We start from the raw sequence: 26463 nt of genomic DNA, 5'->3' as shown, positions 1-26463 counted from the left end.
ACAGCTCACCAAATTTAATTTGGATGCTTGGGACCTTGGTTTGCCTGGAGCAGCCCATCCTGGATCCAAAGGCTCCCTCCCAACTTCAACAGCTCTGGATTTGTGTAAAAATGCCCCAAAATTGATTTTTTGGAAGACCAGCCAAGGTTTGTTTCCCCTCATGAGTGGTGTACCTGTAATTCCCAACAAAAGTGCTACAAACTGGATTTGAATCAGTGCTTTTTAATCCGTAAAAGGTGAGAATCCATGTACAAATTAAAAAAAAAAAAACACCAAACCCAACCCAACATAAAACCCTGGAATCAGGAAAATGATCCCAATCCCACAAAACCCAACCCCTTTGCCAACGCCGGGGTTGGGTGATGCGGGTGGAGCGCGACGGCTTCTCCTAAATAAATCCCTCTCCAGCTCGGAGACGTCTGTGGTGGCATCCCACGTTTTTAGGACGGTGGGAAGATGCTGCCGGGATGTTTTAAGGGCACGGTGGCCTTTTCCGCGACCCCACCCCCTCCTTTCCTTCCCGCTCCCACGCCGAGCAGCCGGGAAGATGACGTGGGAAGTCTGGCTGCTCCAGATGGCCCCTTGCTGGAAGGCGGATCCAGAATCCGCTGTGGTGATGCCTCAGGCTATGGAGAGGCCTCTTGGACAACAACAGAGCTAAAACCCCCTCCTTGAGCTCATAAAATCCCAGGATGGTTTGGCTTGGATGGGATCTTAAAGCCCATCCTGTTCCACCCCCTGCCATGGGACAACTTCTACTATCCCAGGTTGCTCCAACCCCGTCCAACCTGGCTTTGTTTCTGGAAGTTTTTCCTTAAATAAAATCAGGATGAAGAGCTTGGCAAGTGGACAAGGAGCCACCGAGAAGAAGTCCCAACCCCAAGGGGTGCTGTCATGACGAGATTCTGCTGCTCTTTAAACCGCCCCTAAAAATTCCTTAAAAAGTACAAAAATACAATCCCATCTCTCCCGAGGGAATTTTATACCTCCCAAGATCATCCGAGCACTGAAGGCCGGACAACTCCTGAGCTTTCAGAAAAACAACAGTGCACCAGGCAGAAAACAGGATGGAGGAAATTTTGCCAATCTGTTTTGTGGATCCAGAGTCTTCCAGCATTTCCAGGACAATTACCAAGATGCCTGGATCCATCAGGCCAGCCCAGGAATGCTGACAGCAGCGTTAGGGAATTAGCAACGTGTGCAAGATCCAAGAGTAGCACAAATTTAGGAGTTTAATAATCTGGAGGAGATATCTTCCTGGAATTTTAATCTCCTCCCAGGAAAAATAAACCCCCCCAAGGCTCTTAGCTATTAATCTCCTCACGGAATATTTAGGGCAATCCACCTCTCCTGATTAAAAAAGCCAGACAACAACTGCACGTTAAGTCCTTCCCTTTTCTTCCAAAGAATCTGGCTGGGCAGCTGGGCTGGATTTGCTGAGCCAAGCTAGGGGTTCATTCCCCCCAAAATAACACCCCAAAAGCACTAAAAATTGTCAAACCATCCTAATTTGAACCCATTTTGTTGGGAGAGCCCCAGCTGGGAGATGCTGCTGGGGTTGGACCCCGTGATGGGATTGCCACAAGTCATCGATGCCCGCGCTGTCCCCTCTCCCAAAAAAGGGGTTTTGGGAGGATTCAGCTCCTTCAGCAGCTCTTGGAGAGCAGTTCCACCTTGCACCTTGCAGAGAAAGCCCAGGAGATGCTACAGAAGGTGACACTTTTGCTTTAATGGCTGGGGCTGGCTTTGGCCAAGCAGAAGACACAAACCAGGCCCTGCTTTAGCACAGCTCCCCCCAACCCCCCTTAAGAGCAAAAAAATAATCCCAAAATTAACAATAAACCCGAGTTTCCCCCAGACTGAGGGGATCGTTGGATGCAGGAGCTGGGAAGCGGAGGTGCCTCGCTCACCTCTCGGTGCGGATCCGACCAGCGGCGCATTCCCGGGTCTGGGAGTCCTCACAGCCCAGCCAGGCTTGGGAAGCTTCCTGGGCAGCCAGTCCTGGAGCTCAGGGGACACCACGGCGTGTGGTCAGTACATGGCCTCGTTGTCCCCCACGGCGGTGAAGGGGACACCGCTGTAGGTGCTCTTCTTGCTCCGCTTGCTCTTCTTGCTCCACACCAGGAGCGTGCTGGCGCTCTTGCTGTTCATCAGGCTCTTCCTGCTGTTCTCCTTGTCGCTCTTCAGCATCCCTGATCCCGAGGACATCACTGCTGCCTTCCTGTCCACCTGCTTGGGAAAGGTGGAGAGGGGCGTGAAGGCAGGGCAGCACCCAGAGCTCCAAGGAATTCGGTGGTTTCCCGTGGGATGTGACTTACGGCTTTGGGACATTCCGAGCCCTGCAGGGTGATGACTCCGATGTCCACCCCCTCCTTCCCGGTGCTCTTCAGTAGCTGGACAACCTCGGCGTGCTTGGACCACTTGCAGTCCTTGCCATTCACAGAGATGATGTAGTCGCCCTCCTTCAGGCCGGCTTCCTGGAGGGAATGAGGGGAAACACACATGGATCGTCACAGAATCATGGAATGGTTTGGAAGGGACCTTCAAGATCATCCACTTCCACCAGGGACACCTTCCACTATCCCAGGTTGCTCCAAGCCCCATCCAACCTGGCCTTGGACACTTCCAGGGATCCAGGAGCAACCACAGCTTCCCTGGGCAACCTGTGCCAGGGCCTGTCCACCCTCACAGGGAAGAATTCCTTCCCAATATCCCACCTAACCCTGCCCTCTGGCAGTGGGAAGCCATTCCCTGTGTCCTGTCCCTCCATCCCTTGTCCCAAGTCCCTCTCCAGCTCTCGTGGAGCCCCTTTAGGCACTGGAAGGGGCTCTGAGGTCTCCCTGGATCCTTCTCTTCTCCAGGCTGAGGAGAAGACGCAACTCTGCTACAGGAATGGACCATATGTGGTCCATATCCCAATCTTTGGGAACTTCTGAGTCTTCCAAAACAGATGTGATCCTGCTGCTAAGAAGAGTGTTGTTCCAGAGATGCTGGGATTTGGATGGATGGGTTGGTGCTGAGGGAGCAGGGAGACCTTTTGGGAATCCCACCAGGATCCTCCAGCATCTTCTGCTGGAAAACAAAGCTGCCCCTGTTTTTTGGACCTGCCATCTTGTTCCAGCCATTGTCACATCCCAAAATGAGGGACAAGGGAGCTGGGTGGGCTTCCAGCAGTTAATAACTGAGCAAAATTCCATGTTTTTTCCTTAGCTATCTCCTAAAAACTAATCTTAATCATTTCATGACGCCCACCTGCAAACCCCAGGCTGAGCTCCAGCAGGGATGAGTCTCCTCCTTGAGCAGTTTGAACACCTGAAAACACCTGAAATCCCTCCAGGCAGCTCCCTTCCAGCATTCCCATGGGAACAGCAAGAAATTGGGATACTCACAGCAGCGCAGCCCCCTGGGATGACCCCAGCAATGAGGACGGGGGAGTCTCCTCGCAGGGTGAATCCAAAGCCGTTCTCTCCTCTCATCAGGTGGACTCTCCGGGCTGGATACCACTTGTTCTTGGCTGAGAACACGGAGAGGGGGCCCTGGGATGAGGGAGAAACATGGAAAGCACCTTTTCAACTCCCTGGAATTGTGCAGCCTTGTAAAAAAAACAATTCCAGGGATGGGGAGGGGGCAGAGAAAGGAATCCTGTCTTTTGCAGGGAAAACATCCAGGAAGGGATGATGGGGGTTGATGCGGTCTGGATCTGGGGGATGCCAGACCTGTTTGGTCCAGGAGCAGGGTGGTGGGACAGGCCCCCACTTCAGGGTCACTTTTCCCCCAATTCTCTCCTATTTTCTTGACTTTTCCCTGCTTTTCCATTCCCACAGGAATGCCCTGGGGTTGAGATGCACAAGCTCTCCCTGGGGAACTCAGAAGGTGATCCCACCACAAATCCTACCACACTCCTGAACCCCATTCCTGCTTCCCAGGGCCCCAAAAACCTAAAGAGGGCAGGGATGAAGCTCTAGGGGGATTTTCCTGGCACCTCCTGCCACCAGATTCCCAAGGGTCCCTTGGGAAAAGCCCCCACAAAATTCCTGTGCCTGCTCCCCTGTCACCAGAGGAGCTTTGTGACCCTTTAGGTGTCACAGAGACAGATCCCAGCCCTCCTCCTGCTGCTCCTCCTTGGAAAACCACAGCAGAGAGGGAAAAGAGGCTGCGGGAGGAAGGGATCCAGGCAAGCAGAGCATGGAAGGGAGGAGGAGGAGAAGACGGCTGCTCCCTCGGGATATTCCCATTCCCGGAGCTGTACGTACCAGCCTGTGGAAGAGGTCGGTCACCTTCACCTGGGAGAAGTTGGGGGATTTGATTTCGGGTTTCTGGTGAGTTTTGGCTGATGGGAGGGAGAGAAAAGCACAGACAGAAGGTGACCTCGGGCAGCTGAGGCAGCTGCTGCCATCCCAAAGAGGGACAGTGTGACCCCGTAAGAGCCAGGACCTAAAATCCTGGCATAGTTTGGATTCTCAAAGACCATCCAGTCCAACCCCCCTCTACAGCAGAAGTCCCTGTGAAGTCTTCCCACCCACAAACCCCCTCCCCACCCACAATCCCAAAAAACCCCCCACTCACGATGGATGTCCGGAGCTTCCCCCGTCTCAAAGAAATCCTCCTCATGGTCAATCTCGGAGTATTTGCTCAGGGAGCGTTTGTGGGCAAAGGACAGGACCTCCTGCAGGATATCCATCTTCCTTAGGATCTTGCACAATCCATGGATCCTCATGGCCTCCTCGTGCTTCATGATGGCTTTTTTGAGGTGAGCTTTGCCTGTGAGGGAGCAGAGGGAGCTGAGCCCGACGGAGCAGCAGCTCCGGTGCTGTACCCGCTCGGCTGCCCACAGATTTCAGGAGCGGTGCCACCACCCTGCTGTGACTCAGGGACAGCCCAGTCACGTTCCCAGCTCTAAATGGGGTCGGTCCCAGCCGATGGAGGGCTGGGAAGGGACCTTGAAGGGTGACCTACTTCGCTCCCCTGGTGCTGGAGCTGGCAGATGTTCCTGAAAAACCACCCCCGACGTCCCTCCTCACGCTTAACCTCAATCTCCTGAGCAAATTAACTTCTCTCCATCGCCTCGGATCCCTCGGGAATGGGAACACGGAGAACAACCCAGCCCCGTCCTCCTTGGGAAGGTGCAACACATCCCTGTTTTCTAGGCTAAGCCTTTTCCTTGTCCTGCAGGTCCTGCTCTCCATCCTCTGCTCTTTGCTCCTCTCCACTTGCCTTCAACGTGTTCCCACCCTTGGGAAATGGAAGTGGTCGGGAAAGAGGAGCTGAAATTCCAGTGACCCACGGATATCAACGCAAAGCATCTCCTCCGTGGGAAACTGCAACCAAGGCAGCCGTATCCAAGGCTGAACTCCCAGAAAAGCTCTCTCCGTGTGTCTCATGGAAACACGTGTGCCTGTGGCATTTCACGCTCAGGACACACGGTGGCAACAGAATCCAGGGAGAGGAGGTTTGCTCCAGACTCCCAGGACCCACACCCAGAGGAACTTACAACCGAGGGAATGCTTTGGGGTTGGATGGGAAACAGAGAGGAGACTCCCCCTCGGAATTTTTATCGAATTCATAAAATGTGAAATCATGAGGAATAATGATAATAATAATAATGATAATAATAATAATAATAATTATCATCATGGAATGGTTTGGGTTGGAAAAGACCTTAAAGGAAGGGACATCTTTCCCCGGTTGCTCCAAGCCCTGTCCGACCTGGTCTTGGACACTTCCAGGGATGGAGATCCACAACCTCTCTGGGCTTTTCCCTTCCTGTAAACCAAATCCAAGCTCAGCTTGGTGTCTGCATATCCATTTTTCACCAGGAATGTTGAACAGAGCCCGTTCCCCCCAGGAAAAACAGGCAGAGCTGGAAAAGCTGGTGCAAACCAGGTGACCGCAGCTGAGGGTGTGGGGTGGTGTCACCATAGAACACTTGGATTTTGGGGTTTATTTGGAGGCTTCCACTTCCCATTCCCAGCAGGGAAATCTTGTCAAGCATCCTGAAGGACTTTGCTGAGGCCAAACTCATTCCTGGTGGGATCTGCCTCCTTCCACACGTGTGCAAGGAGGGAAAAGAGCTCCTGGGGCAGGCAATACCCCAAATTCCAAGTGCTGAGTTTGCGCTCGATGCAGCCCCGTTGAGGAGGGGCTGCCAAAACAAGACTTCAGCTGAATAAGCAGCGTCTGTTCTTTCCCTGGAGCTGAAATTCCGCATGGGAAGAAGTTCTTGTCTCCCAAGAATTCGCTGCAGCTGAAAAAGCCACCCCCTGAGCATCTGCTGTGTCTTGCTTTCCAGCCAAGTCAGCCCAAACCAAGGAGCTTCCAGGATCTCTGTGTCCCTACAGATTTTTCTGTAGCATTGGGTGATGTTACCTGGCTTGGAACACCTGGAATTTTTCCTGTCAAACATGGAGGGACAGGTTGGGACAAGCACCATGAGTTGGTCCTCACACCCTCAAGGGGATTCTGATGCTTTCCTGCTTCCCAGGAGAAGAAATCTCCTGAGAAATTCCTCTTTGCACGGAGAGATCCCCCTAAAATCTCATCATTTGTAGGAATCATGATGGGATCCAGAAATTTGTGCTCACCCAGCTTCCTCCTCTCCTCGGGATCCTGCAGCAGGACACTAAGTGACGGCCCCTCTGGCATGGTGACATGGAATTGCAGGAAAGCCTTCTCCTGCTCCGGCAGCTCAGCATCTGAGGGAGCTGTGGGAAGCAAAGGGATGGAGCTGGGATTAGGGAGAGGTCAGGGCCATCCAGCCTCCTGTGGCAGTGGTGACAAGGGGACCAGGAGCCACATCCACATTCAGGTGGCCCTGGCAGCACCTTCCTGTCATCCAACCACAGCCTGCAGGGAATCATGGATGGGCACAGGGATGATCCCAGCCATGGATGCACCAGGATCTGAAGCTGAGGGCCTCCCTTCCTTCCTTTGCTCCAATCTGGAAGCAGGACCAGGAATAGAGAGCCCTGGGATTTCCCCACCTGGAGCTCACTGACATAGACACACGAGACAACGAAATCAGGGAATCATGGAATGGTTTGGGTTGGAGGGGGCCTTCAAGACATTCTGGTTCCAACCCCTTTCCATGGGCAGGGATGCTTCCACTTGGCTTCAAGCCCCATCGATCCTGGCCTGGAACACTGCCAGGGATGGGGCAGGGGGAAGCCATTCCCTGTGTCCTCTCCCTCCATCCCTTGTCCCAAGTCCCTTTCCAGCTCTCCAGGAGCCCCTTTAAGCACTGGAAGGGGCTCTGAGGTCTCCCTGGAGCCTTTTCTCCAGCTCACAGTGCAATTCATGTCATCCCATGGTCATTCCACTAAAAAGGGAATTGGGAGTCATTCCATGGAAAAACAGAGATGGATACCTCTCTCCCAGGCTCTCCAAACCCCACACTGGGCTCTTTAAACCCCTTTTCCCAGCCCAAATTATTCCTAATCCTCTTTGGCTCACTCAAGGTTGCATAGGAGCCTCTTTCCCTGGACACAGAGTGGGATAAGAAACAACCCAGAGGATTCCAGGGAGCTTTGTTGCTCCAAACAGAGGATCCCAAAGCCTGGTGAGCACAGGGATCCAGAGGGTTGGGAACTGGCAGCTACAGAGCTGGCTCTCCCTGTGCCAGCTCCTGCCACGTCAGCATCCTTGAGGGATGAAACTGCAGCGTAAGGAATTTATTCCCAGCTGGTTATGGAAGCAAAAGATTTGTTATTCTGACAAGGGAGAGGTGGGAGCAGGAATGCGAGATCCCAACAGCAGGCAAAAAAATTCCCAAAGTAGGCATCTCCTGCAGATTTCTGCTTCCCTCAGTGCCTAAGGACACCAAAAAATTTAAGGGAAAGCTTTGCCCTGCCCCTTGGAGCCCCATGGAATTCCATCTCCATCATCATCCTCTCCTGTTTGGATCTTTAAGCCCTTCCAGCTCCACATCACCCCAGTCTCTCCCACCTCCTTGCTGAATAATCCAGCTTCTGCAACGCCCACACGGCACAAGGAAGATTTTGGGCAGGCTCTGGAGCGGGGGAGGGTGTGAGGACAGTCTGGCAGCCACTGGTGTCACTGTCACAGCACCAGTTTTGGCAGCCAGCCCTCAAAAAGCTTCTCAGCCACCCACCAGGTGACACCAAAGGTCACCAGGTAGCACCAAAGGCCACCAGGAGCATCTGCTGCCCACCCCCGGATCTTCTGCTCCATCCCAAAATTGCTCCCAGGGTGTCGGTGGTGGCACAGATGGAGATCAAGGGTCACATCTTGAAGCCACACTCCAAGTGACTCCATGGAGCCATGTGTACCCTGCTGCCACCACCCTGAGATTGCCAGGACATCCATCCATGAGGCTGGGAACCAAATCCAAGGGATTTTCAGATTGATTTTTGAAGCCCTGAGGTGGCCCAACACAAGGTGACCCGAAGGATGTTGGGCTAAGGACACTGACAGGAGGTCAGCAGGCAGGTGACCCCTATTTCCCCACCCAGCCCCAAAGGGGACAGCAGGTGACATCCCTCTAGCAGCTTTTCCCTCCCCTTCTTCGGATTTTTCCCTGTGGAAACCAGAAATACGGGAAAATCTGCCTTGGGGATGAATCGCCGAGCCCATAACCAAGACCCACAGCTCAGAGCATTCCAAAAAACTTCGGGTGTTGCATCCATTGACCTCCCATCACCTCTTTCTTTGGGAATCCCACCTGAAAAACCAGGCAACACGTGGAATCAGCACTTGGATGAGCAAGAAGCTCCCTCCACTCGCCGGACACTCACCGGGGCAGTCGCAGAGAGCGATGGCAGCGAAATAATGGGAGAGGGCTTTGAAATGCTCCGACTTGACATGGACCATGGTGGTCCAGGAGAAGGGAACGTAATCCTTGACGTGGGGCTGGCTCATGGTCTGGTGCACCACGGAATAAACATCTTCCACCTGAAGAGTTGGGAGAAGGGGATGGGATGTGGGATGTCCACCAGGAGATGGTGACAGGAGGTTGTGCTCTCCTGGAAGGTTGTGCCGACCACAAAATCCCACCAAATCCTTTCCTTCCCAAAATCCTCACCCTTGCTGCCTCCTGAGCCAGCTGTAGGCGGGACAGGAAGTCGTTCTGGGCATGCAACAAGGTCATCTTCTCAAAGACACACTCCTGGACCTGGGCCACCATCAGCCTCACCAGCATGGTCAGGGAGGCGGCGCTCATGTCAAGGCTGGGAGCGTTGGAGAAGTTTTCCTTCAAGTAGTTAAAGGCACCTGGAGGAGGGAAAAGCTCCTGGAAGTTACCAGGCTTGTGAGGAGGAGGGTCAGACTTTGGGATCAGGCAGGTTTCCCTCCAGGAACATCAAACATCTCACCATCAGTGGTGGGTATGAAGATCTCGGGTCCAACCCTTGCCATCTAAACCATCCCTGTGCCCAATTTCTTCTCCAAAGCCCTGGGTGATCCCAGTCCAGGCTCCCTTTTTTCCATGAGAAGATGGATCAGCGTCTCTCTTCCCCTCAGCTGGGACATCCCATTGGGTGGCTGCTGGATTATCCCAACTCCTCTTCCCAACCCACACAACCAACGCAGAGCCACCTCGGTGCTCCATTTGTGATCCCTTGGAGGCGCCTCTTCCCACGACTGCTCCCACCCCTTCCTGCACCTCCGTGGATTATTCCCACCTTTGGGAAAAGCTTCCTGGGAAGAGGAGAAGAGGGGAAGCTACGTACCAGCTGCCTTCTGGAAGGCATCGATGGCCTGGTTGAGGCCGGGCAGGGAGGCGCGGTCCTGCCGCGCTCCGATCTGGGTGTGCAGCGCTCCGAGGTTGAAGAGGACACTTCCCTTCTCGAAGGCCAGAGCCCTCTGGTGGGATGGGACCCCCGTCAGGGAGTCGTACCTGGAGAAGGGAAGAGCCAACAGCTGCCCATCCCCTGGTTATGGTCCCCAAATGCCCTCGCTCATGGAAAGGGGCTTGGAACTGGGTGATCTCTAAGGTCCTTTCCAACCTAAACCACCCCATGATCCCCATGGATGCATGAGGAGCCTGAAGGGTTTTCAGTGCTCCCGGGGGGCTTGCAGGCACCGCTCCCATCGTGGTAGGTCCCACGGGATTTGTATTTCCCCCTCCCTCCCCAAATTAACCCACCCAAGGCAATAGCAAACCCAGATCCCGGTGTCCACCAGCACTGGCAGCGATTCCATCATGGAAATTTGGATCCTGACTCCCTCCCCACCCAGGTGCGATGGGGAAAGCTGCACCCACCAGTGGAAGAAGACACCCAAGGTTTTGGTGGGAGGGAAGAACCGGCTGTCAAGGAAGTAGAGCTGGTTGTAATATTCCATCAGGAGCTCCAATCCGGCCTCGTTGCGGCTTGGGGTGCGCATGGCCTGCGGGAATGGGAGAGGAGACACCGATGGGAAAAGAGAAGGAAGCTCCATGGCACAGGTTGAGAGCCCTCAAAGAGTGACGGAGAGCTGGGGGTGTTCACCTGGAGAAGAGAAGGCTCCAGGGAGACCTCGGAGCCCCTTCCAGGGCATAAAGGGACTCCAGGAGAGCTGGAGAGGGACTTGGGACAAGGGATGGAAAGCCAGGACACAGGGAATGACTTCCCACTGCCAGAGGGCAGGGATGGATGGGATATTAGAAGGAATTCTTCCCTGGGAGGGTGGGGAGGCCCTGGACTGGAATTCTTGGAGAAGCTGTGGCTGCCCCATCCCTGGAAGTGTCCAAGTCCAGGTTGGATGGGGCTTGGAGCAATCTGGGATAGTGGAAGGTGTCCCTGCCCATGGAAGGGGATGGAATTGGATGATCTTGAAGAGCCTTTCCAAGCCAAACCATTCCATGATTTTAAGGTTCATCCATGGGGAAAGTCTGGGTGCTGGGACACCCAGATCTGGAAGCAGCAGGCTGGGAACTAAACCATTCTGATTTTTGTTAGGAGAAACTCATGGAAATTCTGATTAGAGAAATCCTCGGGAATAAACAGGATTTTTCCCCCTCCTTTCCCAGATTGCTTTAAATTTCCTCTTCTCCAAGGCCTACCTGGAGAGAGAGTCTGTAACATTTTGGAACCTATAAACAAAAGCCAAGGTGCTCTAGCATGGGAATGCTGCAGGCTGAAATACATGGATAAATGTGGAATTCAGAGAAAGGATGAGAGGACTCCTGGAGGAAGATGAGGCATCTCCAAGGAGTGATCCTGGACAAGCCAAACTTTGGAAGCCACGGGACACCAACCTGTCGCAGCTCCATGAATTCCTTGATTTCCTTTTCAAACAGGACACCCTCCTCTCCATAGTGCTCACTGATGAAATCCTGGATGAGGAAACAGGAGAAAATCCCAATTTTTAGGATTTTAAGGATGACTTTGGACAATTCTGCATAAGGAATTCACCGCTTCTGCCCACAGGGAAACCTCCTCTAAGGAATCATCTCCTCCCTTTCCTACTCTCCAGCATCTCCAGACCCTCAACTCCCACTCTGACCCCGATGCTCACCTTGAGTGGTACCAGCAAATCCAGTTCCTTGGTCTCCTTGAGTCCCAGAGGGATCATGGGAACGCTGATGGATTCACTGGAAGAAGATAAGAATCAATTTGGAGGTTGGATTAAAAATCTTGGATGGATCCTGCGGGTTGGAGATTAAAAAGAAGCAGCTTTTGCCCTGGGCTTGTGCTGCTCCTATTAAGAGACTCCACATGGAAAAAATGCTCTTCCCAAAAAAGATTTGGGAATGGCAGCACAAGAGGAGAGATGCAAAAAACCCCTGAAATCATCCTATTTTTCCAGCACCCAGAGGAATCCTGGATGTTGGGTGGGCAAGGCAGGATCAAGCCCTCACCAACACAACAGCCCCCTCTCATTATCCCCCCAAATCACTGATAACTCGTTAATTAATCATTAATTGGGGAGGAAAAGAGACAAAGGAAGCTATGAAAACCAGGAGAGCAGGGCAGGGAATTTGCACCCATGTTTTCCTTGGAAAAAACTGCTCCAGGAGTTATAATTAGTGCAGAAAGCCATTACTGCTCATTCCCTAATGAGAATTCCACTGGAATCCAATGCCTGGAATAAACAAAGGGGTTTTTGTTTGGCCTGGGCAGGGTTTGGGGTTGTTGTTGTTGCTACTCCTGATTTCTTTTTAAGCCAGGGCAAGCAAGTGGCAAATTGGGAAAACTGAGCATCCCTGATAAGGAATGTGCTGGGAAAAGCACGTGGATGGGCCCAGAAACGTGGAATTATGGAAGGGTTTGGGCTGGAAGGGGCTTTAGAGATCATCTCGTTCCATCCCCTGCCATGGGCAGGGACACCTTCCACTATCCCAGCTTGCTCCAAGCCCCACCCAACCCAGACTTGGACACTTCCAGGGATCCAGGGGCAGCCACAGCTTCTCTGGGAATTCTATTCCAGCCCCTCACCACCCTCACAGCGAAGAATTCCTTCCCAATATCCCATCTAACCTTACCCTATTCCAGTTTAAAGCCATTCCCTGTGTCCTGCCCCTCCATCCCTTGTCCCAAGTCCCTCTCCAGCTCTCCTGGAGTTCCTTTAGGCCCTGCAAGGGGCTCTGAGCTCTCCCTGGAGCCTTCCCTTCTCCAGGCTGGACATTCCCAGCTCTCCCAGCCTGGCTCCAGAACAGAGGGGCTCCAGCCCTTGGAGCATCTCCGTGGCTTCCTCTGGATCTGCTCCAGCAGCTCCACGTCCTTCTGCTGTTGGACCCCAGAGCTGGAGGCAGAATTCCAGGTGAGGCCTCACCTGAGCGGGGCAGAGGGGCAGAATCCTCATTTTCCCTCTGGCCACGCCGTGGGATGAGCCCAGGATATGGGGGATTTCTGGGATGTGAGGGCACATGGATGAGGCATTTCCAGCTTTTTATCCCCCAACACTCCCAAATCCTTCTCCTTGGGGCTGCTCTCCATCCTTTCATCCCCCAGCCTGGATTTGTGCTTGGAATTGCCCCGACCCAGGTGCAGAATGTTGCACTTGGCTTTGTTGAACCCAGTGAGGTTTATGTGGAGCTTATCCAGGTCCCTCTGGATGCCATCCCATCCCATCCCATCCCATCCCATCCCATCCCATCCCATCCCATCCCATCCCATCCCATCCCATCCCATCCCATCCCATCCCATCCCATCCCTCAGCCACGTCACCCACACAACACCTCATGTTACCATCCAACACCATCCACCTCAGGAGGGGAAAAAGAGGAAAAAATCCCAGAATCATTTAGGCTGGAAAAGACTTCCAAGATCATTGAGTCCAACCTGTGACCGATCCCACCCAGCCTGGAGCACTGAGTGCCACATCCAGGCATTCCTTGGACACTTCCAGAGATGGTGATTCCCATCACCAAAATATCCCATTGGGAAGAGCTCCGGTGGGATTCTCAGGAAAGGGGGACAATGCAAGGGAAGATGGTTCTTTCTTCCCTATTCCTCCTGCTTTGGGATATCAGAGTCCAAAGGATGTTCCATCCATCCCGAAACATCCCAGTATCCCCTAGGAAAAGCTGATTTTTCTCTCCTTGCAGCTCTAGAAGGAAAACACTGACAGTCCCAGGATGAAAACTTGCCAGGAATTCTGGCCCATGCCCAAATCCTCCCCAGCCACCACCTCATGGTCCTGATGATGGAAAGGTTTGGGCTGGAAGGGAACCTCTGAAGGTCACCCCAACCCTCGGCCATGGGACAGAGCAGGGTGGACGAGGTGAGAGGAGCTTTGCTCCCAGGAAAAGTTCCATAATAGCAGGAAAAATGAAATCCCAAGGGAACAGGCTGCTCTTCCCAGACCCACCTGTCATTCTGATACACGTCCATGCTGCTGTTGAGCTCTTCCAGCTCTTCCTTCAGGAGCTGAAGGTTGGAGTTGACGTAGCTCAGCTCCAGAGCCACTGTTTCCTTCACCTTATGGTTGCTGGTGGCCCTGCAAGAAACCAATGGATCAAAATTCCCTCTTTCCATCCGCAAATTTATTTTTCCGCTCCAGATTGAGTTATCCAGAGGTGCAATCCAGGTGCATCCAGCCCAACCTTCCCACAGGATTGTGCCTCCAGGTGATGATGGAAAGGTATGGGAGGGAAAAGACCTCAAAGGGTGATCCCATTCCAACCACTGCCATGGGACACCTTCCACTCTCTCAGGTTGCTCCAAGCTCCCTCCAACCTGGACTTGGACACTCCCAAGGATGGGGCAGCCACAGATTCTCTGGGAATTCTATTCCAGGGCCTCACCACCCTCCCAGGGAAAAATTTCTTACCAATATCCCACCTAACCCTGCCCTCTGGCATTCCCTGTGTCCTGTCCCTCCATCCCTTGTCCCAAGTCCCTCTCCAGCTCTCCTGGAGCCCCTTTATGCACTGGAAGGGGCTCTAAGCCCTTCCTGGAATCTCCTCTTCTCCAGGCCGAACATTCCCAGCTCTCCCAGCCTTTCAGGATTAGGAAAGTCAGAACATCCAGGTAGAGGCTGAGCCCAGGCAAAAACTCATCCCAGTGCTGCATCCAGGAATTTCTGCTCCAGAGCCACCTTCCCCTTGCCCATTCCTGCTCCCACCTCCAGCAGTGGCTGTGACCACTCCAGGTGCTCCCCCATCCCAAATAAACGGTGGGTTTTGAGGAGGAAGAACTCATTTTGGGGTGCAAAGAATCCTTGTGGAAGAGAAGGGATTTGCTGAGCTCTCTTCCCTCCCTTCCCTGCTCCCAGCAGGGATTGATTCCAGCTGTTCCCAGCAGGACAAGCTCCCAGGCTGATTATTCCCTGCTTATCTGCTCCGAAGGAAAGCAGGGAGAGATAACTCGGAGCTGAAAGGGGCTCTGGCTGCTGAACCACGCTGGGATCCAGGGAAAACAACACACGGAAACTGCTTCCCTCCAGCTCTTCCCGAGTATTGCCTTTCACGTGGATTTTTTATGGATTGAATCCTTCTGGGCCTGCCCTGCCCTGGTTCAGGGCAGGAGAAAGAGCTCCAAGGTTTTCCTTTGAAAATCTGGTGGTTCAGAGTCTCCTCCTGCCTCCCCTTCACCAGGATTTTCCAAGAGCAAGGAATTTTTTTATTCTAAACAAAGCCAAGCCACAGCACGTCCAAAGATCCCCGTGGCTGCTTCCATTGAAAAATCCCTCAGCATTCCTGCAATTTGCCAGGCAGCACCACCCCATCTTTCCACATAAACCAGTATTTAATCCCTATAAACCAGGTTTTAATTCCTATTTATTTCCCCCACACATCCCAACACCTCCAGGCCACTCTTGGTCCAATTTTCATCCCATATGGATTAAGGAGAGTTTTCTCTCCTTGCTCCCAGCTGCCAACAATTTCTTTGGCTCTCAGCAGCCACCTGATTATTTTCCAGGTGTTTTAGCACAGTTTCCAGGAGGATCTGCTCCATGATTTTGCCAGGAATCTGTCACCAGGTAAAGATCTCCTTGGGGCACTTTACAAGTGCCACACGCAGCGAATAATCCTGGAATGGTTTGGGTTGGAAAGGACCTTCAAAATCATGGAATTCCACCCCACTACCATGGGCAGGGACACCTTCCACTATCCCAGGCTGCTCCAACCCGGACTTGGACACTTCCAGGGATCCAGGGGCAGCTGCAGATTCTCTGGAATTTCTATTCCAGGGCCTCACCACCCTCACAGGGAAGAATTTCTTACCAATATCCCATCCATCCCTACCCTCTGGCAGTGGGAAGCCATTCCCCGTGTCCTGTCCCTCCATCCCTTGTCCCAAGTCCCTCTCCAGTTCTCTTGGAGCCCCTTTAGGCCCTGGAAGGGGCTCCAGAAGCTCTCCCTGGATCCTTCTCTTCTCCAGGCTGGACATTCCCAGCTCTCCCAGCCTGGCTCCAGAGCAGAGGGGCTCCAGCCCTTGGAGCATCTCCGTGGCTTCCTCTGGACCTGCTCCAGCAGCTCCACGTCCTTCTGCTGTTGGACTCCAGAGCTGGAGGCAGAATTCCAGGTGGGATCTCACCTGAGCGGGGCAGAGGGGCAGAATTCCCCCTTTTCCTGCTGCCCACGCTGTGGGATGAGCCCAGGACACAGGGGATTTCTGGGATTTGTGATTTATTTTCTTTCTTTCCAAAAACCTGGACATTTTTCTCTCTCCCATTCCTCCACTCAATCCCATGATTTGAGCAAGGAACGAAAAGGTTTCCTCTGGCTCTTCCCATTTAATTACCCAGCAAACAAATAATGGATTTTTCCACCACATGGATATTTTTTTTTCCAATACCTGACTCTTGCCAACTTTTCCAGGAAAAGACATGGAAAGGCTGAATAGGATCATTTTTTCCAAGCATTGGTGTAGTTTGTTTATAAGTTTAGAGGCAAAAATCCCAGGAAATTCAGCTCCAAACTGCTCCAGGCTGGACAATCCACAGCTTTTCCCCACCAGCACCAGGCTAGAGATCCAAAGGAATTTTATCCACGCAACACAAATCTTTAATTTTAAAAGCAATAAACTACAGACTTGCAACATAATCCCCACTCCTCCTCAGCCTTTAATGTCAGGCTTAATTATTCCTTCCCTCCCCCCCAAGATTTCCCAAAGTTTCATAAGCTTGGAGCACCGGAATGCCGAGAAATCAACTTCGTTACTCAGCTGGATTTGTGGGAGGGAAGGAAAGCGGCACCCAGAGTGCTGAGCCAGCAAAAAAGGAGCCCCCTCCGTGCCTTTCCCTGATAATTAAGATGTGTTCTGCATCCCGTTTTTCCTTACTCCCCCTTCCCCCAGCTCAAATTCCAACCAAACCAGGCTGATTTCTGCTGAGCCAGCACATTTCCCTCTGGTTTGGTGTTGGTGTTTTTTTTTATTGTAACACAGAGGAGAGGCAGAAGTTGGGATTCCATGGCTTTTTTTCCATAATTAAATGAGGCACAGCAGCGGATGCTCCACAGGATGGAGCAGTGGGATGTCCTCATCTGCCATTTTTTTAGGGATCAGCCGTTATTCCCCTTCTTCCAGGTGCAACAGGAACACTCCGTTGGTGTTAAATCATTTTAGTTCAGGAGTGGAAAGTTAATTTTATCTTCTTTTATTTGGGATAAAAACAACCAGAAAACTGGCACAATGTTCCTAAAAAGTTGATTTTTAAGGCAGATTTACGGAATTTTTTCTATTAAAGACCTGCCCAGCCTGGAATGCGCTCCAAAATATTAAGGAAAAATGAAATAAACACAAGTTACGCTAAAAAATGTCACCCTTGGGATAAAATCCATGTGGATGTGGCACCTGGAGCAAGTGGTAGCCTTGGCAGTGCTGGGGGAATGGTTGGACTCAATCCTAAAGGGATTTTCTGATTCTAAAGCTGGATTTCATGGAATGGTTTGGGTTGGATCTTCAGGAACCTCCAGTTCCACCCCCTGCCATGGGCAGGGACCTCTCCCTATCCCAGGCGGCTCCAAGCCCCATCCAACCTGGCCTTGGACACTTCCAGGGATCCAGGGGCAGCCACAGCTTCTCCAAGAATTCCAGTCCAGGGCCTTACCACCCTCACAGCCAAGAATTCCTTCCCAATATCCCATCTATCCCTGCCCTCTGGCAGTGGGAAGCCATTCCCTGTGTCCTGTCCCTCCATCCCTTGTCCCAAGTCCCTCTCCAGCTCTCCTGGAGCCTCTTTAGGCACTGGAAGGGGCTCTGAGGTCTCCCTGGATCCTTCCCTTCTCCAGGCTGGACATTCCCAGCTCTCCCAGCCTGGCTCCAGAGCAAAGGGGCTCCAGCCCTTGGAATACATGGACTCACTCCAACAGTTCCATATCCATTGGATCCACTTCCTGGGTTTTCACACCGGAGCTCTGCATTCCAAGCCCAACCTCATTCCCATTATCCCATCTGCTCCCATCCTGCTTTTTAACAATCTTCCACCAGCTGAATCTTGGATATCAAGACTCTGTTCCTGTCTCCAACCAAATTCCAGAGCCGGGGGATGCTCAGGGGGATCAGGACTCACCGGAAGAGGTTTTCTGCTCCTGCTCTCATCCGCATTTCCTTGTTGATCTGTTGGTTGATCCGGGCCCGGCGGTGCTGGAGTTTGCTGCGCTGGGTCTGGGCAAAGGGGTCACAGCCCTGCTGAGAGACAAGGGCAGGATCTCATCCCAAATCCACATTTTGGGATTCAAAAAAAATTCCATAAATTGTGCACTTTCAGAGCCAGAGTCACGGAACGGTAGGGACACCTTCCACTATCCCAGGCTGCTCCAACCCAGACTTGGACACTTCCAAGGATGGGGCAGCTGCAGATTCTCTGGGAATTCTATTCCAGCCCCTCACCACCCTCACAGCGAAGAATTCCTTCCCAATATCCCATCTATCCCTGCCCTCTGGCACTGGGAAGCCATTCCCTGTGTCCTGTCACTCCATCCCTCGTCCCAAGTCCCTCTCCAGCTCTCCTGGAGTTCCTTTAGGCCCTGGAAGGGGCTCTGAGCTCTCCCTGGAGCCTCCCCTTCTCCAGGCTGGACATTCCCAGCTCTCCCAGCCTGGCTCCAGAGCAGAGGGGCTCCAGCCCTTGGAGCATCTCTGTGGCTTCCTCTGGACCTGCTCCAGCAGCTCCACGTCCTTCTGCTGTTGGACTCCAGAGCTGGAGGCAGAATTCCAGGTGGGATCTCCCCTGAGGAGGGCAGAGGGGCAGAATTCCCCTTTTCCTGCTGCCCACACAGTGGGATAAGCCCAGGACACCGGGAATTTCTGGGATGTGAGCACACGCAGCCAGGTCACATTGAGTTTCTCACCCCCCAGACCTTCCACTGCCCTTGGAGTAACAATTTTATTCCCCAAGTGCAGCCATGAACAAGAATTCCACATCCCCTTTCCAGGCTCTGGACATGAGCCAAGGTCCAGGGGGGGCTGAAGATGAGCTCAGTATGACCCCAAAGCTTGGGAACAGATGTGATCCCGAGGCTGTCTCCGGGATATGCAGCACAGGGAGTCAGGAGTTCACGGGGATGAAGGAATGAGAGGCACAAAGCACTAAATTGATTCCATCCTTCCCTCGGCTCCAGCTCGGAATTTCTGCAGACAGGGAAAACACGTGGAATTCCCAACTCCAGGAAACAGCAGCCAGCAGATTTCCCTCTGGCTTACAGGGTTATTATGGGATGCCCCCAGGGAATGGGGCTGTCACGAGGAGCATCCTGAAATCCAGGGCCATAAAAGCTCTGCTGAAACGGGGATGATTCCCATTGTGCAAGGGAAGATTTAGAAGGATGGAAGGAGCCTCTGGAAGATCCCTGGATAAAAAATCCCTGGTTGGGAAGTTTAGGAGCATGAGGAGTTCTGAGCCTGCAAAGCATGGGAAGGCCCCAAAATCATGGAATGGTTTGGGTTGGAAAAAACCTTAAGGATCATCTCATTCCAACCCCTGCCCTGGCACAGGTTTCCCAGAGAAGTTGTGGATGCCCCTGGAAGTGTTCCAGGCGAGGCTGGATGGGGCTTGGAGCAACCTGGGATAGTGGGAGGTGTCTCTGCCCATGGGATGAGATGACCTTTAATGTCCTTTCCAACACAAACCATTCCATAATTCCATGGAATGCTTGATCGCCACTCCGGTGGGAGCTGGCAAGGAGGAATTGGAAAATTTTGCATTTCCAGGGACTTCAGCTTCCTTAAAATGAATTCCTCGTATTTGAAGTCCAGTGAGCGCTGCTTCCTTTGGAAAAGGGTCTGGGATTAACGTTGCGATTTTCATTTAAGGGAAAGATCGGAGCTCCTAACTGGCACCTTGGAGACTGAGGAATCAGAGGGACTCCAGCTGGTCCATAAATCTGTGGGATTAATGCTTTACAGTAATCCACGAATTTGATGAAAGGAACAAGCTGGAAGCATGAGATCCCAATTATTCTGGAAAAGCAGTTCAGTGGGATTTGAGGAAAACACCCCGAAAGCTGCACAAATCTTGGGTGTGAAACACCCAGGAGCAAATATAGGGAAGTTTGATCCAGAATTGCTACTTCTGGATTTGTTCTGGGGAAAACCCACCCATTCTGTTGTCTCCCTAGGGGGGGAGAAAAATCTAGGAATCAGAAGAAAAAAGGAAAGGATGAGGAAACCAAGCCAAGACGTAAAGAGAAGGTGCTCATTAAAATTTTAAGGCTTAATTTCAAATTTCAAGATGAGATCTCTGAGAACTTGACAGATCCAGGGACAAGAATGACAAAGGAGTATGCAAATATACCCAAATATATGCAAATAAGACAGTTCCGGGCTCCCTCTCTTTGCCCCCAGAGGCACAGAAATCCATGCAAAGCTCAACAGGTGGGAAGTTTCTCTTCTCCGACTCCAGCTCTTCCTGCAAATTCCAGCACCCTGGAGTCCTTTCCGCCTCTGGCAAAGGTTTGCTTGGAAGCAGCCAGAGAATTTTAAGGGATTTTTTGTGGGGAAAAGGAGCAAAAACCACCTGGAGACACAGGGAAGAGGCCTGGGAAGTGCAGGTTGGGATGATGGAAAAGGCACAAGTGGAAGGATTACCCAAACCCAAAATGAAGATCCTTGTCTGGAGGGAAAGCACCGGGAATGAAGGAAGGAAAGAAGTGGGATGAGAAGACACTGGGATGGCTCCACAAGATATTCCAAGAGGGTTAAAACCTCTTCCCTGCAGGAGCCATGAAGGGATTTAGCAAATTGATTTGACTTCTCCTGCTGGGGAGCACTAAGGCTCTTCGTGGAGCTGTGAGGGGTTTTTTCCCTGGCTTCTCCATCAGATTTAATGGGATAAGTTCTCAATCCCTTATCCAGGCTCCTAAGCCAGCAACAAAAAGGTGCTGGAAAACCAGGAGCACCTGATATAAACCCAAAGCCTTGGGAGGTTAAGTCAGGAATTCAAGATCAAGGATTTCCTGTGATCTCCATACATTTTCTTTTCCTCAACATTTATGAGGCTGGAAAAGTGCCGGAATATGGGATTGCTGCTGATCTTCCCTCAAGGTGCTCTTCCTTGATCCCCAAAAATCATCCCTGGCTTGCATGGATCAGTACAAACCTCATTCCATGAGGAACAACCAGGCCCCATCTGCAGGAGTTCCTGGAGCATCACAGAAACGTTGCAATTCCACAAATCTTGGAACGAGAAGAAAATTGGGCTCCAGGAAAGTAAAAAATGCCATCTTTAAATCCAAATATAGATAAGGGAAATAAGGAGTCAAGGGAAGAGCATTCCACCTTCCAACTGTTCAAAGGATCCCAAAGCTTTTCCTGAGTTCCAACCAAAACCTAAAACCCACAGAATGAGTTTCCAGGGATTGAAACATTAACTTGCATAAGAGGGGGAAAATAAAAAATCCCACCAAAATCCCATGGTTAGGTTCCAAAAGGGATTTTCCTCACTTAATTCTTCTTTGCTCTAGCTCTCGAGGTCACCCCGTAAGAGGTCAGAAGAAAGAGGGGCTCTTTCATCCAGGCTTTGGGGGGCAGCTGGGGACACCTGGAAAAGGGAATTTGGGGGTTTAAGAAGTGGCTCTGGAGAAAATCCTACTTTTCCTTCCTGGTTTAAAGGTTTTAAAGGAAAAGCAAGCACAGAAGTCTTCCTTAAATTGCGTAGGAGCCAGGGAACTGCAGCTTTTGTTTGTACACGGGGAATGACAGATCAGAAATCCATGAAAATCAGTGAGGTGTGGCCAGCCCTGACGTTTATCACCTGTGACAAAGCAGGATTAGGGTCAGGAATTGGACTCTGTGATCCCATTGAATCCACTCCAACCCATATCGTATGATTTTATTGGAAAAAGGCCACTTAGGCTGAGAAAAATTGGGGAAATCCCTCTGCGTTCCACCCTCATGGGGATGTGACAACAGCACTGAAAATCCTCATCCAGGGTCTCCACATGAGGGAAAAAAGATTCCCTAAGACCTTTCCCAAAAGGGAACAAGACCAACAGCTCCCCTCTGAGGGACATCAAGGATTCTCCAACCTTATCTTTGCAGGGAACACTGGGAATGACTCAAGGGTGTTTTTCCCTCCCAGACACCTCTCCCAGCTCCAAAGGGCCCATCCCGCGTGGCAAGTACAAGTCCTTAGGGAATGTTTGCTCAGGGTGGACTCTGAACTTCCCACCCCCAGGAGATGAAGCCTTGGGTGACTCCTGGGTGACAGCCACACCCTGAGAGTCACTGGTGACCTTGTTGATGAAAACAAGGCCTTGGGGCCAAAACAAGGCTGCAGCCTCCCAGTTTTCCAGCACTGGGGACAAACTGAATCACCTGGAGGAAGAGCTGGAAGCCAGCAAGTCCAAAGGGTAATTCCATGACAAAGGGATTGATTTCTGCTCCTTTGAAGCTGGAAGCACCAGAGGAAAAGTGAAACTGAAGGGTATTAATGTGGGAAGGAGAAATTGGGATCCTTGGAAGTGCTGCTAAAGTTTCAAGGAAGAGAGAAATGGAGATGCAGATCCAGGTCCTGAAGAACTGGCACAGATCAGGAATGTGCTGGTAAAATCCAAGCGTGGATCTTCCCACAGAAATGAGGAAGGGGTTGGTAACTGGGAGTTATAGCCCCAGCAAGGAATTGCAGGAAAAGCTCCTGGAGATACTGGAAAAATCCAGCTGGATCCCAGAAGCTGCTCTAAAGCCCAGCTGCCCAAGCTGGGCCATGTCCAAGACCAGTTTTGGCCACAAAGGAGTCACCACCACGATTCCTCCCAGTTAGGGAAGCCAGGGAATGCCCAGAGAGAAACTGAGGAAGTTTAATTTGCACAGAGACTCGAGACATCCATAATGTGGGAAGAGGAGTCATCAGCTGGTGCTGAGCTCAGCTCCGCAGCCAGCCCCACATCCAGGGAGACACCTTCCCATTCCCAAGGACAGGGAATGAAGGAAAGAAGGACTCCAGCCAGCCTGGATCACTGCCACGGGTGTGGGCAAACACACGGAGACCCTCTGTGCCAGGAAAAGGGATATTGAAGGGATGACAGGATCATGGAATCGTTTGGGTTGGAAGAGACCAAAATCATGGAATTCCAACCCCTGCCATAGGCAGGGACACCTTCCACTATCCCAGCTTGCTCCAAGCCCTGTCTGACCTGGACTTGGACAATTCCAAGGATGGGGCAGCCACAGCTTCTCTGGGAATTCCATTCCAGGGCCTCCCCACCCTCCCAGGGAAGAATTCCTTCCCACTATCCAATCTAACCTTACCCTATTCCAGTTTAAAGCCATTCCCTGTGTCCTGTCCCTCTATCCCTCGTCCCAAGTCCCTCTCCAGCTCTCCTGGAGCCCCTTTAGGCCCTGCAAGGGGCTCTGAGGTCTCCCTGGAGCCTTCTCTTCCCTTCTCCAGGCTGGACATTCCCAGCTCTCCCAGCCTGATCCAGAGTAGAGGAACTCCATCCCTTGGAGCATCTCTGTGGCCTCCTTGGGACTTGCTCCAGCAGCTCCACGTCCTCCTGATGCTGGACCACAATCCCTGATCCCAACCCCATCCATTGGGCCCGTGGTCTGTGGCTCCAACCTCAAACCCATAAATTTCTCCCACTAAACACCCACATCCCCCACCCCAAAGCCAAAAAAATCAGGGATTTATTTCCATCCCCTCCCAGCAGCACCAGCATTTCCTAACACAGAGTTTTCCCCCCAAACAGAAAGCTTCCAAGTGCACAGATGATCCAGCAGCTGGAAAACCTGGAATAGGATAACCCTGAGCACCTGCTTTAATTCCAGAACCACACTGGTCTTTAAATCATTTTCACAGAGCCAGAGCTGTCAGCTGTAATTTTTATTCCTCTTTGGAACCCACAAGTTTTTGAGTCGGGAGAAGTGGCCAAGTGACCCTGCTTTAGCCACATTATCCCATGGGATAGAGAGCAAAACAAAAGCCAGGGAACCACTCTGCACACAAAAACAGGCTCGGAAATTCTCCTTTTTTCCCCCAGAATTATCCAGAATTTCCTTCCTTTTCCAGCCAGAGGCATTTAAGAAATTAATATGAGCTCTTCCAAGACAAGCAGGAGGTGACAACAAGTGGGCTTTTACTCCCTGAAAATCTATTTAATCGGAAATTCCCTATCATGGAATTAATCTCATGGAGCACCCTGGCTCCGAGCTGGGTTTCTGTGGGAGACAGGAGCAGCTAAAACCTCTAAAACCTTTTATTGAGAATATGGTTACATCACAGAGCCTTTGAACAAATGAGGGGAGGATTAAGGTTTTAAATTTCCCAAGTGGCCTCACTGGTGGCTCATGCAGTCAGCAAGAGGAAGGAAAAATAAACCTGGGGGTGGGAATAAAAATCTGGGGGGTTGGGGGTTCTAAACAGCACAAACTGTGGCTAAAAATTGAATTTTTAGGGCGAAAATGCTCTGAGGAGGCAGGGGAGGCATGGAGTCAGGGCAAGGTGCCAGCAGGAAGCAGGTGGATTAAATCTTCACTCCTAGGACAGAAAACTTGGCCAAAAAAAAAAAAACAACCAACTTGGCCAAAAAAAAAAAAAAAGCATTAAAAAGCATTTTTTTGGCAACATTCAGAATCCCCTGCAAGGGTGAAAACAGGGATCCCCACTCCTGATGTTGCCAGGGTGATAAAACGAGCAGGAAAAGTTTATATTGATAATTTCTCTCTAAATAATACTACTGCTAATAAAAAAAATAAATAGAGCTGATCAGATGTTCTGCTGCTTTGATTAAAAAATAATCATGTTATGACAGAGCTGATCCCCTGCCCGGCTCCCTCTCCAAAGCTTGGCAATATTTTCCATGTTATTCTTTGTGCTCCGGATCCAAACAGAATAAATTGGGAAAAAAAAGTCCCAAATCCTTCCCTTTAATCTTCCCTCACGAGCAGCACCTGCTCTTTAGACCAGGCCCCCGAGTTAAACCCCGACCTAGCTTAAGGTTGCAACCTCTTGAGCTGCAGCCCAGGCTCAAGTGACTCCAGATCAGACAGATCCAAGGGGAAAAAAAACCAAATCCCTTCCAGAGCATGGCTGAGTTTGGCTTTCTTGGTTATTTGGGAACCTTTTTAGGGGTGTTTTAGGTGTTGGGACTTTTTGCTCTGCTGGAAGTGAGGGATTTGCAAGAAGAGCTCAGATTATGGAGTGAACTCGCTGCTGGTTTATCCCACTGGATCTCAGGGGGAAAAAACTAATGGGAAAAACACTTAAATAGACCCAAAAATGAATGTTTTCCATGTTTTCTTGCTCCCTAAGACCTCTTTGACCCCAAGACATCAGGGGCTGAGGACAATTCCCACGGATTCCATCCCAATTGCTCCTAAATAAACAACGATGGGCAGAGCAATCAGCCCCATCTCTCCCGCACATCCCGACCTTCCTCGGGAGCAGCTCCCGAAGGAAAAAACTCAGGAAACACCACCCTGCCCAGCACCTGTGGGAGCGAGAGGAGGAACAGGGAGCACCTGGATCATCTTCCTGCAGGCAAGAAGGAGGAAAAAAGCCAAAATACGGGGGAATTTGGTAAAAAGTAATCACTGGGAAGCTTGGGGATGGAGCCAGCGGAAAAGATGGGACTGAGGAACAGAGTTTTAGGGATGAGGAGCTGGGAGAGAGGTTTTAGGGCCGTTTATGGGGCAGCAACAACATTTCCACCCCCAGTCCCTGCTGGGCCCTGTCACCCCCAGCGGGGTTGGATGTCCCTGTACCCTCATCCATGGGGACAGCCATCCCTATGGATAGGACAGGGATATGGGGCCAGCCCATCCCATCCTCACCTTCCGTGTGCTGCCGCTCTTCGGGCTATGCAGGAGGACAAGGCCACTGTCCCTGTCCCCATCCGGGCTCTCCTCCTCGGGGGGCATCATCTCCAGGGATGCGACATCCACAGGCAGGGAATGGGGGGCTGGAGCTGGGGGGCTCCTGCTTGAGCTCACAGCGTTTGGCTCAGGGGGGTTTAAGGGCTCGGTGACCCCTCCTTTAGACCCCAGGCCTGTCCTAAGTGGGGGTTTAAATCCTCCCTAACCCCTGCTCTGTTCTGCTGCAAAACCCCCTGCGCTTAACATCTGGCCAGATGTGAGCCCACAGCGTCCCCCCCCCGGCAGAGAAAATTTAGGTAAAGGGGGGGACACAAACCCCACAGACCCCCTTTGTAAAGCTACACTAGATAGGGGGATGTTAAATCCTACCAGACCCTAAATGGGGGATGTTTAAACCCCCCAAAACCCACTTGAGAGAGCTGCTCTAAGTAAGGGAAAGACGGAGTTTAAACCCCTCCAAACTCCCCTTGCAGAGCTACCATAAATAGGGGGGAATATTTAAACCCCTACAAACCCCCCTTACAAGAGTTACTCTAAATGGGATGGGGGGGGTTAAACCCCCCAAAACCACCTTACAGAGAGAGCCGGGGTGGGGAGGGAGTTAAACCCTCTGAAAACCCCTTTACAGGGTTACCCCAAACGGGGGGGGGGGGGGGGGGGGGGGGGGGGGGAAACCCCCCAAACTCCTTTGCAGAGCTACCCTAAGTGGGGGGGGGGGGGGGGGAGTTTAAACCCTTCCAAAACCCCTTTTCAGAACTACTCTAAACAGAGGGGGCTTAAACCCACCTTACACAGCGACCCTAAATGGGATAGGGGGTTAAACCCCCCC

At 51.8% G+C, this 26463-nt stretch overlaps 1 protein-coding gene across 2 annotated transcripts; it reads right to left on the bottom strand.

The window, feature by feature from the left end:
- Positions 1–206: 206 nt before the first annotated feature.
- RHPN1 (rhophilin Rho GTPase binding protein 1) lies at positions 207–26236 on the bottom strand. Of its 2 annotated transcripts, none has more exons than XM_069005587.1 (15): positions 25593–26236; positions 17896–18014; positions 13747–13875; positions 11452–11527; positions 11192–11269; positions 10217–10341; positions 9684–9850; positions 9038–9225; positions 8751–8907; positions 6582–6701; positions 4567–4761; positions 4254–4330; positions 3390–3536; positions 2319–2477; positions 207–2232 (listed from the first exon to the last, which is right to left on the bottom strand). In XM_069005587.1, the coding sequence occupies exons 1-15, from the start codon at positions 25680–25682 to the stop codon at positions 2032–2034; spliced, it is 2028 nt and encodes a 675-aa protein (XP_068861688.1). In that variant the 5' UTR covers positions 25683–26236; the 3' UTR covers positions 207–2031. The 2 variants fall into 2 exon arrangements, with proteins under 2 accessions (XP_068861688.1, XP_068861689.1); XM_069005588.1 differs by having other exon boundaries at positions 207–2229.
- Positions 26237–26463: the final 227 nt, after the last annotated feature.

This window comes from Aphelocoma coerulescens, chromosome 2, assembly GCF_041296385.1.
Source record: "Aphelocoma coerulescens isolate FSJ_1873_10779 chromosome 2, UR_Acoe_1.0, whole genome shotgun sequence".
Classification (NCBI taxonomy): Eukaryota; Metazoa; Chordata; class Aves; order Passeriformes; family Corvidae; genus Aphelocoma; species Aphelocoma coerulescens.
The sequence above is the reverse complement of the archived record's forward strand: the minus strand, read 5'-3'. Positions and strand labels throughout refer to the sequence as shown.